Source organism: Haliotis rubra, unplaced genomic scaffold (genome assembly GCF_003918875.1).
Source record: "Haliotis rubra isolate DU_JTF1 unplaced genomic scaffold, ASM391887v1 Scf11, whole genome shotgun sequence".
Taxonomy (NCBI): domain Eukaryota; kingdom Metazoa; phylum Mollusca; class Gastropoda; order Lepetellida; family Haliotidae; genus Haliotis; species Haliotis rubra.
The window spans coordinates 3,752,715-3,770,663 of record NW_025765003.1 but is presented as its reverse complement, the minus strand read 5'-3'; the positions used below and the strand labels follow the sequence as shown (position 1 = coordinate 3,770,663).

The window sequence follows — 17,949 nt, the reverse complement described above, 5'->3', positions numbered from 1 at the left end:
GGGTTGGAAAATTTTAAGGAAAGAAAGGGTTTCTCTCACATAGACTGTGTTTTGGTTTTTGGATGAAAATCTTTACTGCCTTGGTAAAAACCACGGGACACAGACCATGGCCCACAAGACCCTGTGTAAGTCAAGCCATATATATTACTAGGTTTGTGCCATCACGCGTTTGATGAACATTTTCAACAATGACCCACAGCAAGACAGTATGTATGTTGTTTGTTTCTTTAATGTCCTGCAATATATGACCGCAGCCTGTAAAGAGTGAAGTCTGCACCAGACAATCTCGTGATCAATATTGTGAACAAAGGGATCCATGTTGTGGGGTACGATGACAGGCTGTCAACCTAGTCACCAAGTCTGACCATGTGAGTCATGGGGGTCACCACTTACGACAAGCACAGGTTGCTTGGGACCTGGAATACCTACAGGGGAAGACAGTAGGGAGCATGAGTTATACACAGTAAGTAACTGGGCTACCACTGAACCTCATGCATAATTAAATGCTCATGATGTTGATCACATGATTGTCTGTTCCAGACTCGATTATTTACAGACCGCTGCCATATTGCTGGATTGCAATGCTAGATACAAATGTCTTTTTCTGGTATGGATTTGAAATCATCATCATCTTTGTCATCATCGTCGTCGTCGTCATCATCATCATCATCATCATCATCATCATCATCATCATCATCATCATCATCATCACCAGTCCATTTTTTTCTCTTCAATTTGTTGATTTGTTAATGTCGGACATCATCTTTCGAAAACACAAAACAGACACAAAGGATACATGTGATTCTTTATTTCAATCTTTCTGGCTTGTGTATTACATGAAACATTCTTAATTGATCATAACACATACAGGTGTACCTTCTTAAAATATGCACGAAATATGCACAAATCACCATGTGCAACTTGCACAAAACAGTTTGCCATGTGCATGTACTAAGCATAAGACCTACTCACCGTTCATTCTATCTCCATTCTGTTATGATATATACTCTGAACTCATTCGTTACTACATGTTTAGTTTGAGCCAAACAAACAAATTATTATCACCACAAAGAGAAATTGTCTGCTATGCTAGAGACAGGATAGTCTGTCATACAGACCCTGCAATAAATATACCAAATACAGCCAATGCAAGTCTAGAATATGTGTCAAGTCTTGATTACCACAGATTCAGTTCTGAAAATGAAGAAAGTCTCTGAGCTCTTTTATAATAATTTATGAATATAATTCAGGAAGTGCTTTTCTGTAAAATTTGTTCATTTTTGATACTACATGTCCGTCCAGAGAGGAGTAATGATTGCTGTCATCTGTACAATGGAGCTGCAGATCCATGATGTTTCTCACTATAGAAAGGAAATGAAATACACTGGGTAACAGAGAATGCCTCCAGTCAATGTGTTTAAAGGAGCTGTTTCTGTGTGTTCAATTATCATACATAACTATATCGTTGAGCATGATACAAGTCTGTTTTTCATTGTTTAATGCTACACATGGCAATATTCCATGACAGCCTGTAAATATCCCAGTCTAATAAATTTTGATACTCTGATAATTTTGATAAACACTGGCTTACAATCTAATTTTGCAGTCAATTTTTATTCAGTAACTAATCCTTAAGTTGAATCAGCAAGCTATGGTTAATTTGCTGTTCATAAAAAAAAACAAGGCTGAAGGCAGTTACTCTGTGTAGTACTAGGGATAATCTTCTATTCTCCCTGGTAGTATGTGCATTGTCAGCCTCACTGTTCGGAGCTAAATTGTTTTGGTTTGGGACTTGAATCAGGCATGAACTAAATGTGTTTCATCACATTCAGAAATTATTCCCTAAATTATTTAAAACAGAGAACCCGTTGATGTAGTCTCCAAAAGTGCCTAAATTCACTTTGCAGAGTTGTGTCCCTTAGGTGCACCGACACCTTATGATTCATGGTAAAACCCTGGTGGGACCGGATTATGTTTCTGGGTTTGTCAGGATGGTGGTAAGTTTTGAAAAAGTGGTATATATTCAAGACCTGTATCACTTTAGGATTTCCTACACATCATGCTATATCACACACATCATTCTGCAGATAGTGCTAATCAAAACCCATTCACACTTACCAAAATAAATATACACTTGATCCATTCATTGATTCCATCACACATAACTATAATCAAAATTTACAGAAGTAATATGTAGGATTTTGTTTGTTTGATGATTTAAAAAAAATCTTCTATCAGCTTAATTCAATTCTAATGTCTGACTGTTCTATCTTTGATGACATCAATAGAAACGTAAAAAAACCCATGTAAATTAACTTTTGAAAAATAATTAATTACAGGTACCAGTAATGTATTCTATATATAGCCTACATAGTCATAATTAATCTATCACAAATCCTTCTCTACAAAGAGGGAAAATGTAAAAAGTAGTAAACAACCTGTACAATAAACATAATAATAATTTATTTTTCTTAATAATTCAACTGCACCCCACAATACACCTGAGAACAAAAAATTAAGAATACTGAAAATTAGGTATTCTTATTTTAACATAACCAAGATAATAGGTTACTAATAAATCTCAACATAATAACATCCGGCATTTGTAAAGAGTGTGGCCTGATTCAGTTATTCACCACTCCGGTACAAAGTTTCACATAACTACAACCATCATGCAAGACAACAATCACAGTGTATTAGGCTAGCAGCCATTTTGGAATGGATTTCAGCCATGTTTTTTCCATTGATCAAGTTAGGAACGTAAGTGTGCACACTAGGGAATAGGTAGTTATCAGTTTTGAAATCAATCTACATAATCAGAATGATGTATTTATTGATCTAAACAATATAGCATACACAGAGTTGTTTAGTTAAGAATTAATTTCAATGTTTTTATGATGGTAAAAACAAGTGTGTATACAGTGTAAATCCATGCTTTGATTTTACTATTTATGCAAATGCATACTGAATGCAGTTGTTATTAATAAACATGTCAACAGTAATAATTTCACATACACTATTCTACTGATTCAGCACAATATTACAACACAAGCCATGCCTATTCCATTATGAGCCAATGAGGAAACACCAGTCTGTTATCAAGTGTGGCTCCATTTTGTTTCAGTTAACAGAAAGATACACACACAAAAAGATCTTGATTAGCCAATCAAATCACTTGAAATCTTATTCAATATATTTATCCGTCTATAGTCTGCACATTTAGATAGTTTAACAAACATAACATTTGACAACAAATACCCCTGCACACATGGTCTGGGCCTTTGTAAAGGCTTCCACTGTGAAATGACAGACAAATAGCGAACCTTTTATCCAGTTAGGATGATATTGGAACAAATGCAATTACACTGTCATCCCAAAGCTCATCTCTCCAGGACAGCTGGACACCATCTACACACAGCAACCTTCCACATCACTCTAGTATCATACAAAACAACAGGTTTTTAAAAGTAAAGCTAACATGCTCATATTCATAATCTTGAATTCTTATAAACAAGAGTTGGGTGGAGGTCAGTGGAACAAAAGTTGGGTTGAGGTTAGTGGAACAAGATTTGTTCATATTCATAATCTTGAACCATTATACACATTATATGACATAAGCGATGCTGTGATTATATACACTATATACACACTATCACAAACTAGTCAGGAAACCAAGAAGAAACATGATGACAGCTGTTTACTTTATACAAAGTTGGGATGTTATACTGAGGAGTACAATGCTGGTCGTCAAGAAACTCTAACAAAGATACACTCACACACTATTTCATGTCAGTATCTACAGAGTTGTCTACTCTATCATTGATATCGTAATGTGAATCTAATTGATAACATTTTCTTACAACTATACCTGGTCTATGATAACATGAGATGATAACACCACTATGCACATCTCCACTAATACCCCGAGCAGCCAAACATCACCATAATGCCACTTGCCCAGCCATTTGCTGTAGATCTTAGTTGAAATGTGCATAACAAAATACCGTTATTACAAACTAACAAACAACTAGTGGTCCCTTTAAGTTTGTCATAACCATATTTTATTGTATTAGTTTATCTAAGTCTTATCAAAGTTGTTTTTAGACAAAAAAATCTGTGTTATAATTATCATCTATCATATCTTTCTATCTTCACATTATTTGGTTTACATATTTGTTGAAAATAACTTCCAGGAATGTGGAAAACGAAATCTAGATTGAGGGTGTTTTTCACATCTTCACAGCCTGATAATCACTCTGACAGAACCATAAATCCTAAAGGGTTCTGTGCTTGATACATACAAATGATACTAACTGACCCATGAATGTTCACTCCAAACAATACTGCAATGTATCATTGTGTATCAACAGTTAATGATACCAGTATTAGGATATGTAAGAACCACATAATCCAGTGTGTTGTCACTATGGAAACAAGGGAGTGGTATGAAGCGGAGCACACTACATCCTGAATGAACACTGAATACATTTCATCCTCACATGTACCTATGTGGTCACAGCCTGTACACATTGCACAAGTAACCATATTACCATACTACCATATTACTTTAGAGGGAGAAGGGGAAAGACTTTTGTTTATTATGAAGAGAATACGGTTTCAGTCAGCACTTCCTAACAAATTTGTTACACATTATACTTGGGATTACATGTTGTTTTACAATTGACCACTTTCTATATGGCATTGTGTATTCATAACAATTTTGTTCTCTGAAATGATGAGCCAAAGAGTTTTATAGACCCACAAATTAATTTTCGGGATATCTAGAAAGGAATAATTGTCAGCCCCTTACAGCCCTCCATATTAGTAATTCCCTCTAGAACAGCGACACGACTTTGCTGTGTTCTGGATTGCCTGCTGTGTCATCTTCCTCTCGCAGACCCTCGCTGACAGGCCCCTTCCCGATCAGCGTCAACATGGCCTGAGCCTCGGGGTCCTTATCCAGGATGCTCTTCTTCTTTCTTGACTGAAACAACAGTTTGGTGGAGGTCAGTGGAACAAGAGTTTGGTGGAGGTCAGTGGAACAAGAGTTGGGTGGAGGTCTATGGAACAAGAGTTGGGTGGAGGTCAGTGGAACAAGAGTTGGGTGGAGGTCAGTGGAACAACAGTTGGGTGGAGGTCAGTGGACCAAGAGTGGGGTCTATGGAACAAGAGTTGGGTGGAGGTAAGTGGAACAACAGTTGGGTGGGGGTCTATGGAACAAGAGTTGGGTGGAGGTCAGTGGAACAAGAGTTGGGTGGAGGTCAGTGGAACAAGAGTTGGGTGGAGGTCAGTGGAACAAGAGTTGGGTAGGAGGAGTCCAGTGGACCAAGAGTTGGGAGGGAGGTGGAACACATGAGTTGGGTGGAGGTCAGTGGAACATGAGTTGGGTAGGAGGTCAGTGGACCAAGAGTCGGGAGGAGGTCAGTGGAACAAGAGTTGGGTAGAGGTCAGTGGACCAAGAGTCGGGAGGAGGTCTATGGAACAAGAGTTGGGTGGAGGTCAGTGGAACAAGAGTTGGGTGGAGGTCAGTGGAACAAGAGTTGGGTGGAGGTCAGTGGAACATGAGTTGGGTGGAGGTCAGTGGAACATGAGTTGGGTGGAGGTCAGTGGAACATGAGTTGGGTGGAGGTCAGTGGAACAAGAGTTGGGTGGAGATGAGTGGAACAAGAGTTGGGTGGAGGTCAGTGGAACAAGAGTTGGGTGGGGGTCAGTGGAACAAGAGTTGGGTCTATGGAACAAGAGTTGGGTGGAGGTCAGTGGAACAAGAGTTGGGTGGAGGTCAGTGGACCAAGAGTTGGGTGGAGGTCAGTGGACCAAGAGTCGGGTCTATGGAACAAGAGTTGGGTGGAGGTAAGTGGAACATGAGTTGGGTGGAGGTCAGTGGAACAAGAGTTGGGTGGAGGTCAGTGGAACAAGAGTTGGGTGGAGGTCAGTGGAACAAGAGTTGGGTGGAGGTCAGTGGAACAAGAGTTGGGTGGAGGTCAGTGGAACAAGAGTTGGGTGGAGGTCAGTGGACCAAGAGTTGGGTCTATGGAACAAGAGTTGGGTGGAGGTAAGTGGAACAACAGTTGGGTGGGGGTCTATGGAACAAGAGTTGGGTAGAGGAGTCAGTGGAACAAGAGAGTTGGGTGGAGGTCAGTGGAACAAGAGTTGGGTGGAGAGTCAGTGGAACAAGAGTTGGGTGGGAGTCAGTGGACCAAAGAGTCAGTGGAACATGAGTTGGGTGGAGGTCAGTGGAACATGAGTTGGGTGGAGGTCAGTGGAACAAGAGTTGGGTGGAGGTCAGTGGAACAAGAGTTGGAGTGGAGTCCAGTCAGTGGAACATGGAGAGTTGGGTGGGGAAGTCCAGTGGAACAACAGTTGGGTGGAGGTCAGTGGAACAAGAGTTGGGTGGAGGTCAGTGGAACATGAGTTGGGTGGAGTCAGTGGAACAAGAGTTGGGTGGAGGTCCAGTGGAACATGAGTTGGGTGGAGGTCAGTGGAACAAGAGTTGGGTGGAGAATCCAGTGGAACAAGAGTTGGGTGAAGGTCAGTGGAACAACAGTTGGGTGAGGTCCAGTGGAACAAAGAGTTGGAGTCTAGTGGAACAAGAGTTGGGTGGAGGTCCAGTGGAACAAGAAGAGTTTGGAGGTGGAGGTCAGTGGACCAAGAGTTGGGTGGAAGTCAGTTGGTGGAGTATGGACCAAGAGTGGGGTCCCTATGGAACAAGAGTTGGGTGGAGGAGTAAGTGGAACATGAGTTGGGTGGAGGGAGTCCAGTGGAACAACAGTTGGGTGGAGAGTCAGTGGAACAAGAGTTGGGTGGAGTAAGTGGAACAAAGAGTTGGGTGGAGGAGTCAGTGGACCAAAGAGAGTTGGGTGGAGGAGTCCAGTGGAACATGAGTTGGGTGGAGGTCAGTCAGTGGAGTCATATGGAACAAAAGAGTTGGGTAGGGTCTATGGAACAAGAGTTGGGTGGAGGTAAGTGGAACAACAGTTGGGTAGGGGAGTCATGGAACAAGAGTTGGGTAAGGAGTCCAGTGGACCAAGAGTGGGGGAGGAGTCAGTGGAACATGAGTTGGGTGGAGGTCAGTGGAACATGAGTTGGGTGGAGTCAGTGGACCAAGAGTTGGGAGGAGGTCAGTGGAACAAGAGTTGGGTAGAGGTCAGTGGACCAAGAGTCGGGTCCTATGGAACAAGAGTTGGGTAAAGGTCCAGTGGAACATAGCAGGTTGGGTGGGGAGTCCAGTGGAACATGAGTTGGGTGGAGGTCAGTGGGAACATGAGTTGGGTGGATGTCAGTGGAACAAGAGTTGGGTGGAGATGGTCAGTGGAACAAGAGTTGGGTGGAGGTCAGTGGAACAGCAGTTGAGAGTGGGGGTCAGTGGAACAAAGAACAAGAGTTTAGGAGGTCAGTGGACCAAGAGTTGGGTGGAAGTCCAGTGGACCAAGTTGAGTGGGAGGTCTATGGAACAGAAGAGTTGGGTGGAGGTACAGGTGGAACAAAGAGTTTGAGGTGGAGGTCAGTGGACCAAGGAGTTGGGTGGAGGTCAGTGGACCAAGAGTGGGTCTATGGAACAAGAGTTGGAGTGGAGGTCAGTGGAACAACAGTTTGGGTGGAGAGTCAGTGGAACAAGAAAGGGTAGGAGGGTAAGGAGTCAAACAAGAGTTGGGTGGAGGTCAGTGGAACCAAAAGAGTCAGGTCCTATGGAGCAAGAGTTGGAGTGGAGGCCATCAGTGGAACAACAGTTTGGGTAGGAAAGTCAGTGGAACAAAGGAGTTGGGTGGAGGGAGTCAGTGGACCAAGAGTCAGGAGGAGGTCAGTGGACCAAGAGTCATGGAACAAGAGTTGGGTGGAGAGTCCAGTGGAGGCAAGAGTTGGAGTGGGGGTCCAGTGGAACGAGGTTGGGTGGAGGTAAGTGGAACAACAGTTGGGTGGAGGTCAGTGGAACAACAGTTGGTAGGGGGTCCCAGTGGAACAAGAGTCAAGGTCATGGAACAAGAGTTGGGTGGAGGAGTCCAGTGGAACATGAGTTGGGTGAGGGTCCAGTGGAACAAGAGTTGGGTGGAGGTCAGTGGAACAAGAGTTGGGTGGAGGTAAGTGGAACAACAGTTGGGTGGAGGTCAGTGGAACAACAGTTGAGTGGGGGTCAGTGGAACAAGAGTCGGGTCTATGGAACAAGAGTTGGGTGGAGGTCAGTGGAACATGAGTTGGGTGGAGGTCAGTGGAACAAGAGTTGGGTGGAGGTCAGTGGAACAAGAGTTGGGTGGAGGTCAGTGGAACATGAGTTGGGTGGAGGTCAGTGGAACAAGAGTTGGGTGGAGGTCAGTGGAACAAGAGTTGGGTGGAGGTCAGTGGAACAAGAGTTTGGTGGAGGTCAGTGGAACAAGAGTTGGGTGGAGGTCAGTGGAACAAGAGTTGGGTGGAGGTCTGTGGAACAAGAGTTGGGTGGAGGTCAGTGGAACAAGAGTTGGGTGGAGGTCAGTGGAACAAGAGTTAGGTGGAGGAGGTCAGTGGAACAAGAAGAGTTGGGTGGAGGAGGTCTATGGAACAAGAGTTGGGTGGAGGTCAGTGGAACATGAGTTGGGTGGGGGTCAGTGGAACAAGAGTTGGGTGGGGGTTAGTGGAACAACACTTGGGAGGAAGTCTGTGTGAGAACTATATATGTGTGTGCTGGTAAAACCACAGTTTGTGTGAGGACCAGATAAAAAAAATGTTAGACTTTAGTCAATGAAACAAGCATAACAACAATAGAAGGTAGATCAGTGAACAACAGTTTGTGTGCAGGTCCATAAACCAGATACTACAACAATGGAAAAAGCAGAATACTTGACCAGCACATGGTATTACTTACTACTTGCTCATCTGACCTACCTCGTCTGTGATGTCATCATCATCTATCTTCTTCTCCGGTCCCACCGCCCACACTTCAATAACGTCCACCTCAAAGTCAGGCTTCCCCGACAGCTGTGGGCTGCCGTACGTGGTACATCGCGGCCCAGCCTTGCTGTGTCCGTTGTTGAACGTGTGGTCGATCCACAGACCGAAGTAGTCAAACTGTCCTCCCATACCCTGACAAGTCACAGCTATACATTACTACAGTCTACACGTCTTAATAATAACATAAAATCTTCTCAGATCTTAAATCATTCTCAAAATCAAGCCACTACCACAAACATAAAATACAATCAGATTATCTGCTTGAAACAGATGGTTTCTAGTCTCAACATGAGTTGACATGGGTGTAGTGCTACACTCAGCAATATTCAAGCTGGGTAAATAATGGAGTCTGGACCAGACAATCCGGTGATTGATATTATGAGCTGAATTTGTTTGGTAAATAAGCATGGAAATTGTTTTGAGATCAAGAAATACTTTGATGTTAATGCAGGCCTCTGCAATATCCCAGCAATATGACAGCTGTCTCTAAATAATCAACCCTGGACCAGACAATCCAGTGATGATACTACATGCTACAATAAACACTGAGCATATAACAATATAAAATCAATCAAACCAGCATTTGATGACATGTTATTGTAGTTACAATGTTTTCAGTGCCCAAATCTCATGCTTTCAAATATAGATCACAAAAGAAGCTACATTCCAATTATTCCACACAGTAAATGGTGGTGATGTTTCTGAAACAGCCTGCACCTGATATAGAAAGAACACATATGCCACTGATAGTATAACAATGACAGATAGTCAGATCATTGAACGCTGTGTTCATGACTATTAGACTGAACATAAAAGCAGTTGTAAATGACAAAAAAGCCAGAATCAAATTCAAGATTTTGACCATTGTGTTCCAATGTCTACATGACCTAGCGCCTCAGTACCTCTCTGAACTCATCTCAGTGTACACACCACCACGACAGCTGAGATCACACCAACAGTTCCTCCTAACAACACCCCCTGTCAATCTCAAGAACTATGGTCACAGATCATTCAGCTATGCTGCTCCTTCACTGTGGAACAGTCTTCCCATAACCATCAAAACAGCAAAATCTCTTGACTTATTCAAATCTTCATTGAAGACCCATCTTTTCAGGAAATATTACGAATGACTTGTACAATTGCTGCAGTTTTTTAGCTGTACACACGGGGCGCCATGAGCATACACTAGTGTGTGGAAACGGCGCCATACAAGTGGACATTATTATTATTATTAAATGGATTCCAATTAAGTACCGAAGTGCAGCATCCCACTTACCAACCCATTGGGCAGAGTCTGGACGTGGTTGTTGAAGTACACGTAGTGGTCGTTGTATCCAGTGGTAGTATAAACCCCATAGTGCGGCTTCAGGCTGAACAATGCACACTGAGCATCACCTAGATGTGGAATAAAAATCCACAATCAGCGTCCACAATTCACCCTTGTGTACTTTCCCTTGATTACTAAATTGTGCTAAAAATCCATTGATAGTATTGCCCACTTACCAGTATCATTGGAGGGCTATGATATGATTCTAAACCAATTCTCAAGGTTTAAAGTTTGCTACAAAGTGGAGTGAGTGAGTGAGTGAGTCTCGTTTTACGCTGCTTTTAGCAATATTCCAGCAATATCACATCGCGGGGACACCAGAAATGGGTTTCACACATTGTACCCATGTGGGGAATCAAACCCGGGCGAATGCTTTAACCACTAGGCTACAACCACCCTCTACAAACTGGAGCTGAAATACATGTGAACATAGTAAATATGTTTGCCTTCTTCAGTCATGACTAGGTACAAACTCTGTAGACTTGTGAGATGAGGTTAACACCAGCTTACTGGCCTTGTCTCAAAAAAATAAAACTTTCAACCTTCACAGAACATTTCCAAGACAATGATTTTGCAAATTGGAAACTGCATCTCTGTGCTTGTCAGTACAAATGATCTTGACATTAAATAACCTTGTTAACAAATTGCCAGTTATCAATAAATAGGAGGAGAATTTCAATAGAACAGGAAAAACTTATCTTGCAGTCATATCAAGCTCAAAAAACATTTTGACACTTTGCAAACTTTAATATCTATAAATGTTTGTCAAGATAAAATCTTGGGTTCGATTCCTATGGTGAGGACAAGGATTCCCCACCCATGTCCTTACTGGAATAGATAAAAGTAGCGGAAAAACATTCAAAACCAATTCAGCTTAACTGACCTGTAAACTTGGGGTTAAATTCCAAGTCCTGACTTGCATAGCCCCCAAACACATTCCCATCCTTGTCTCGGACGATGACTACAGTGGGCCCCTGCCTTGTTATCTTCTGCACCAGCTGCGTGAAGCTGTCCCCGAACACAAGGTTGGAGTAGAGGAAGCGCCACTCCATCTGCTTGTCAGGGGGGAGCACAGAGTTGAGGAAGATGAGGGAGGGGAAGTCTAGGATGCTCTTGACCTTGGCCCAGTTGATACAGCCGGCCACTGGCACCCGTGGGGTCAGATGATGGGCTACTTCTTCATCCTTCTGGGTGACAAATGAAAGCATGTTGTGTATAACTGCAGACCGTTTTCTGGTAATAAATCTGTGTATATTGTACTAATCATCTCTTGTACCTGGCTACCCGCTTCAGTCAGAACATGATAGATTTGTTTGCTTGTTTCGCATTTAACACTGCACTCAGAAATATTCCAGGTATATGGCGATGTCAGTCTGTAAAAAAATCAATTCCCGACCAGATAATCGGGTCAACGAGCCTGATCCTGTTTGTCGCCTCTTACAACAAGCATAGGTTGCTGAAGATCAATTCTTACCCGGATCTTCACAGGTACAGAACATGATAGAAACAAAACTTACTGAAACTACATGAAAGCATCCTGAGAATATCTGCTCAAACATCTGGAGAAATAGCTGTGATTTTGAAATACAGTCTTCTATCTGACTCTGATTGAAGGTAGTGTTGTCTGGTACCACGGGAACTCCCATGCCACGGTCTTTGTCAGGACCTGCGTAAAGCAAGACATTGCAACATGATTGGTGAGTAAACCAGCCTTATATGATCTTCAACAGTGAGTTGGGTTTAATTCTAGTTTAAACAGTGTTCCAGTTACGTCTCTGGATGTCAGCTTGTTAGAGGAAAACCTGGTCTTCATGTTCACCGCTTTGGGAAAACCAACATACATGGGTCTGGGGCGGACAAACCCAGAAACAGAATTTGGACTAATAAGAATCCAACCCACAGTCACATTGCTGCCATGATCAAGGGATGCAACCGTGCAACGCTGGACAGCAACCATGGCAACCCTGGACAGCAACCATGGTAACTCTCGAAAGTAACAGTGGCAACCCTGAACAGTATCCATGGCAACCCCAGACAGCAACCGTGGCAACCCTGGACAGCCACTGACACAACTCTAGACACCAACAGTGGCCACCCTGGACAACAACTGACACAACCCTAGACACCAACAGTGGCCACCATGGACAGCAACCATGGCAACCCTGGACAGCAACTGACACAACCCTAGACACCAACAGTGGCCACCATGGACAGCAACCATGGCAACCCTGGACAGCAACTGACACAACCCTAGACACCAACAGTGGCCACCACGGACAGCAACCATGGCAACCCTGGACAGCAACTGACACAACCCTAGACACCAACAGTGGCCACCACGGACAGCAACCATGGCAACCCTGGACAGCAACTGACACAACCCTAGACACCAACAGTGGCCACCCCGGACAGCAACCATGGCAACCCTGGACAGCAACTGACACAACCCTAGACACCAACAGTGGCCACCCTGGACAGCAACCATGGCAACCCTGGACAGCAACTGACACAACCCTAGACACCCCTAGAACAGTGGCCACCATGGACAGCAACCATGGCAACCCTGGACAGCAACTGACACAACATCTGGAACACCAACATGGCAACCCTGGACAGCAACTGACACAACCCTAGACACCAACAGTGGCCACCATGGACAGCAACCATGGCAACCCTGGACAGCAACTGACACAAATCTAGACACCAACAGTGGCCAACCTGCACAGCAACTGTGGCAACCCTGGACAGCAAATGACACAACCCTAGACAGAAACAGAGGCCACCCTAGACTCAATTCTAAAACAAGGGTCATCACAAGATGACAAATCCCCCCGGACCCTACATATTTGAAAGATCAAATCATCTGACAGTTAATTAAAGTCCAACTTGATATTTTTTAGACTAAGTCTAAATCGTTTCCATGGAAATCATGAATAATGTAAATGCCAAAAATCTGCAAATAGCAGATTGAAGGCACCACTCCAAGATCTGTTTCATATGTCTGCCAAGTCTAGTAGAAAGATGTTGAAAGGTTTTCGAGTTGTGCTCCGGAAACGGAAACCCACCCCTCCCTTTGAGACTAAGTCTGACTCGTTTCCATGGAAAAAAAATTATAAATGCCAAAAATGTGTAAATAGCAAAAGTAAAGTGGTGCCACTTTAGGTTCTGTTTGATATATCTGCCAAGTTCTGTTGAAAGATATGGAATGGTTTTCAAGTTGTGCTCCTGAAACAAAACCCATCCCTCCCTTTTGAGAACAGGTCTGAATCATTTCCATGGAAACCGAGAAAATCTGCAAATAGCAAAATGCACCACTTTGGGATCTGCCTCATATATCTGCCAAGTTTTGCTGAAAGATATTGAACGGTTTTCAAGTTGTGCTCCAAAGACAAGGCCCATCCCTCCTTTTTGAGACTAAGTCTGATTAGTTTCCATGAAAACCAGGAAAATAGAAATGTCAAAAATCTGCAAATAGCAAAAGGCACCACTGAAGGTTCTGTTTGATATATCTAATAATTTTTGTTGAAAAATATTGAACGGTTTTAGAGTTATCCTCCGGAAACCAATTGATTACGCGGAAACCAATTGATTACGCACTGACGGACAGATTGTCGAGGCGTCTATTATATCCCCCCACATTACATGCCGGGGATAAAAATCATTAACAAATATGGAAAGACATGACTAAAGATGGGCAGTAGAATGGCGGAAGAGGTATGGGGTACACACCTGCATGGAAGAGATCTTCCAAAAGACAGAGGGCAAGACGAGAGAAGGCTTCTTCACTCCGATGTAGCACCCAACTTTTATACTCAACATGTTTCTCTGCAATCCTTGCAAAACTGTATATCAGCATAGTCACACACTGAAACAAAACAGTTTATGAATTATAATGTTTTACACAGAGTACTTCACAGGATACAGTAGTCCATCATCATTTTATGAGAATGTTATTGAACTTGAAATAATTATTAATGTCATCAAAAGTTGTTTGTTTGCATCCCACAATTTCAAGGCTATATGATGGTGGTCTGTAAATAAGTCTTGATCAAGCAGTCTAATGACTGACATCATCAACATCGATCCAAATAAGTGGGATACAATGCCAATTGCCATGTTGCATGCGGTTACTCATATTTCGTTCTAGTTCAAATTACCTGGAAACAAACGATAATTGTCCCAATTACACAGGAAAATGACAATGGACAAAAATATTATACACTTCAATGCCCAATGGGACAGAACAGCTTGTCTTGAGGAATCAAAAATGCAATTTTTCAATGAAGCATTCATGTCAAATGTTACTGGTATTTCAATCCTGATAAGACACCATCAAAGTCAATACTCTCCCTTTCCAATTTTCTTCACTCAAGAACAAAGGTGTGACACCTCCAGTTTGATACAGAACACATCTACACTGAAAATGTTGTCATGGTGCAATGACCTTAAGGTAGGCTGGACAAGCTGTCACCCATCCTCAAATAGGCAAAGTATTACATATCTGCAGTTTCATGATGATACCCAATACCCATATGCTCACACAGCTTCATTTCAGAAGTGACTCCTGTCTCTCCCACTTAACACAGAATTTCTCTTAATCATAAGAGCAATTTGCATCATTTCAGTAAAACGTAGTGTAAAAAATGTAGTGTAAAGAGTATAGATATAATTCCCTACACATCTGAGGAAGTAGCTTTTGTTTGTTTGTTGGGTAAGGATGAGCAAGTGAAATTTTCCATGTATAAGATGATGGTTTGTAAATAATCTGGACAGACAATCCAGAGGCTGACATCATGAGTGAATGAGTGAGCTTGGTTTTACGCCGCTTTTAGCAATATTCCAGCAACATCACGGCGGGGGACACCAGAAATTGGCTTCACACATTGTACCCATGTGGGGAATTGAACCCGGGTCTTCGGCATGACGAGTGAACGTTTTACCCACTAGGCTACCCCACCACCCCTTAACATCATGGGCTTATGATGCATACGTTGGGACACGATGAGAAGTATCAATCCAGTCTGTCAGCTGGACAGTAATTATATGGCCGAAATAGATACAAGAAAACACAGGAATTATTGCTAATAATAATACTTAAAGGTTCAGAAAAAAATCAGTACAAGTCCCCCAAAAGTCCCCATATCAAACAAATGTGCTGACCTTAATTAGTTGTTGAGGTGTTGCTTCAGACTTGCCCCCTGTTGCTAGATACAGAAGGATAGTTGACCTCTCTGTCACGCTGCCTCGCAGCAGACGGGACAGACACTGCAGGAACTGTTGTAGACTGATGCCACCATCAGGCTGATGCCGTTTTTCTGACAACTCCATAACACAGAATATACTGTGGCTCATCTCTTGTCCTAGGACAGGACCTGTGTAAGACTGAAAGAAGAAATCAATCACACCTTTGAGGCCATCTTTAACTAGACTCCCACAATCCTGTTTCACAAAGTATTGTTCCTGCGGGGGCGTGGTGGGCGAGCAATCTAAGGCGCCAGGCTAGTGATCCAGCAAGTTTAAGGTGCTGGGATCGAGCCCTTCTGTGACCGGGAGTAAAAACCCTGGAGTCAACTATATTTGCAGATTCTTTCAGTGTTGTCACAACCCCTAGTGTACAGTACACAACCCTGTACACTTAAAAGAACCCACATTCCATTGGTAAATGACCAGATGGTAGCCACATGAATACATGGATACACCTACTTGAGGGTACAGCAACGTGCAGTAAACTTGGACAAAGTACTGTGACTATGTGTCTCAGTTCACCCAGCTGTGAATGGGTACCTCGTAAGGATGGGAAAGCCACATTAACTTGGTGTGCCTTAATGGCTGCAAGAGTTGTATGATCCCCAGGGAGCTGAGATTGAAAACTATGATGTGCCGTTGAGATTGATTGACATCCAATGATCGAGGGAAAAACAAAGCGCCTTTTAGGAGCTGAGCTAAGCTGGATATTGGCGCTACACATAGATCATATAATAAGAAATATATAAAAAATTCTAAATGCAGTAGCACCTTCAGGAATATGCCTGGTTGGTTGTATCCAAATACTCTGCAGCTATTTTAAATAATTACATTTCTGAATCCTATGCTTCATAACGTGTGGATGTGAGTGTTGGACTCATCTGTAGCTCAACTGTCTCCTACAACGGTAATTGGTTATTTCACCCCAAACACGTTCACCCCAGCACAGTTTCCCCCCTAGGCTGTTTCATCCCATTTAGAGGTTGTTTCATCCCAGCAAATAATTATAATTATTATCAACTATAAAATTGTTTCAATATTGTATTCATCTATGTACAGTGTTGATACAGCATATTCAAATTGTTTGAATAATTATATCAGTTCATATTGGCTGTGTTGGATCAGGTGAAGTCCTTTAGTGACGATAGCAAGTAGCTGCCTTGGACAGGAATGAACTTGTGGAGAGTTCCTTGTCTGTGCACTGTGTCCACAGGTTAAGAAGCTTCTCGTGGGTCTTCTTGAATTTCTGCCTATTGATTAGGAGTGAAACAACCCCTAATATGAGATGAATTGACCTAGTTTGGAATTGGGATGAAACAACACAGGTGAGTGAGTGAGTGAGTGAGTTAATATTTAACGTCACTTCGGCAATATTGCAGCCATATCGTGACGAAAACAATTTATACAATAAAAAGTGAAATGAGAACATTTGACATTGAAATGGAATATATGTACGTTATAAAAACCTGTCGACGAAGGACAGTAAAACAACTAGAATATCACAATTACAACAAAAACCAGTAGGGAGAGTTGTAACTGATAGCACTATTTGGACAATACAATATAAAACCAAGCTATAGATCGCCAACACTAGAAGGTAGATCACCATACCAGGAACCATGGGGACTTACAGTACCTTGGCTACCACAACACAGGTAAAACTAAATGGGGTGAAACAACTATATGTACATGATAACAAGGTATGCTCGCCAACTCGATGTAGGCCTTGGCTGGAATATGAGTTTATTTATATGAAGTACAGCTATCCCATTTCAGACTAGTTGCTGTGTTAAATAACCTTACATTTCAGTAATTTCAGGGGAAAACATATATTTACTGGTCTAATGAAAATAATTCAGTTGTCTCAGTTCTGTATATCCTGGGTTGCTACATGGTATGCTCATGAGAGTGGTGGCAATACTGTGGCAATTGTTTTACCGTGGTCCTCATTCTAACATGCATCTGCTCTCAAGAGTATCAGAAATGATGCCACAAAAATCAATCATGATAAGTCTTTAAAACACTTTAGTTTAAATGATCATAGATTTCGTAATAGATTATATAGTACAACCAGAGACCATATACCGATATATGGTCTCTGATACAACACACCCACTGACAGGCGGTTTGCATCGCAAACAATTGTATATATAGAGAGAATTAATATATCAATGAGTCATGTACGTATGTCCAAAATTTGGATGTAAACAACATTATTTACCTCAAGCTGTTCTTTGGAAATTGTCTTTTTCCCATGGGATATCTTTGTAAACATTTGGGAAATAATATCCTTCTCTTCATCTGTGAAATGAACATCAGATCCCTCGCTATCTGAACTTTGGGAAGCCCCCATTTTTTAATTGTAGCCTTTTCCACGACTACGGTATAGTCAGCTTGTCATATTTCCCTCGTGAGGTAACGTCCTTCACATTGATAACAACATTGACCCTGACCCTGAA

At 42.4% G+C, this 17,949-nt stretch overlaps 1 protein-coding gene across 2 annotated transcripts; it reads right to left on the bottom strand.

The window, feature by feature from the left end:
* Nucleotides 1-793: 793 nt before the first annotated feature.
* Nucleotides 794-17,908, bottom strand: LOC124284908 (MTOR-associated protein MEAK7-like). Of its 2 annotated transcripts, XR_006900670.1 has the most exons (9): nt 17,712-17,908; nt 15,407-15,628; nt 13,976-14,111; nt 11,764-11,912; nt 11,130-11,433; nt 10,196-10,314; nt 8,854-9,051; nt 3,417-4,984; nt 794-3,323 (listed from the first exon to the last, which is right to left on the bottom strand). XR_006900670.1 is itself a non-coding variant. In XM_046721042.1 (8 exons), the coding sequence occupies exons 1-8, from the start codon at nt 17,841-17,843 to the stop codon at nt 4,835-4,837; spliced, it is 1,410 nt and encodes a 469-aa protein (XP_046576998.1). In that variant the 5' UTR covers nt 17,844-17,908; the 3' UTR covers nt 794-4,834. The 2 variants fall into 2 exon arrangements, 1 of the variants encoding a protein (XP_046576998.1); XM_046721042.1 differs by having other exon boundaries at nt 794-4,984.
* Between the last annotated feature and the right edge of the window lie 41 nt (nt 17,909-17,949).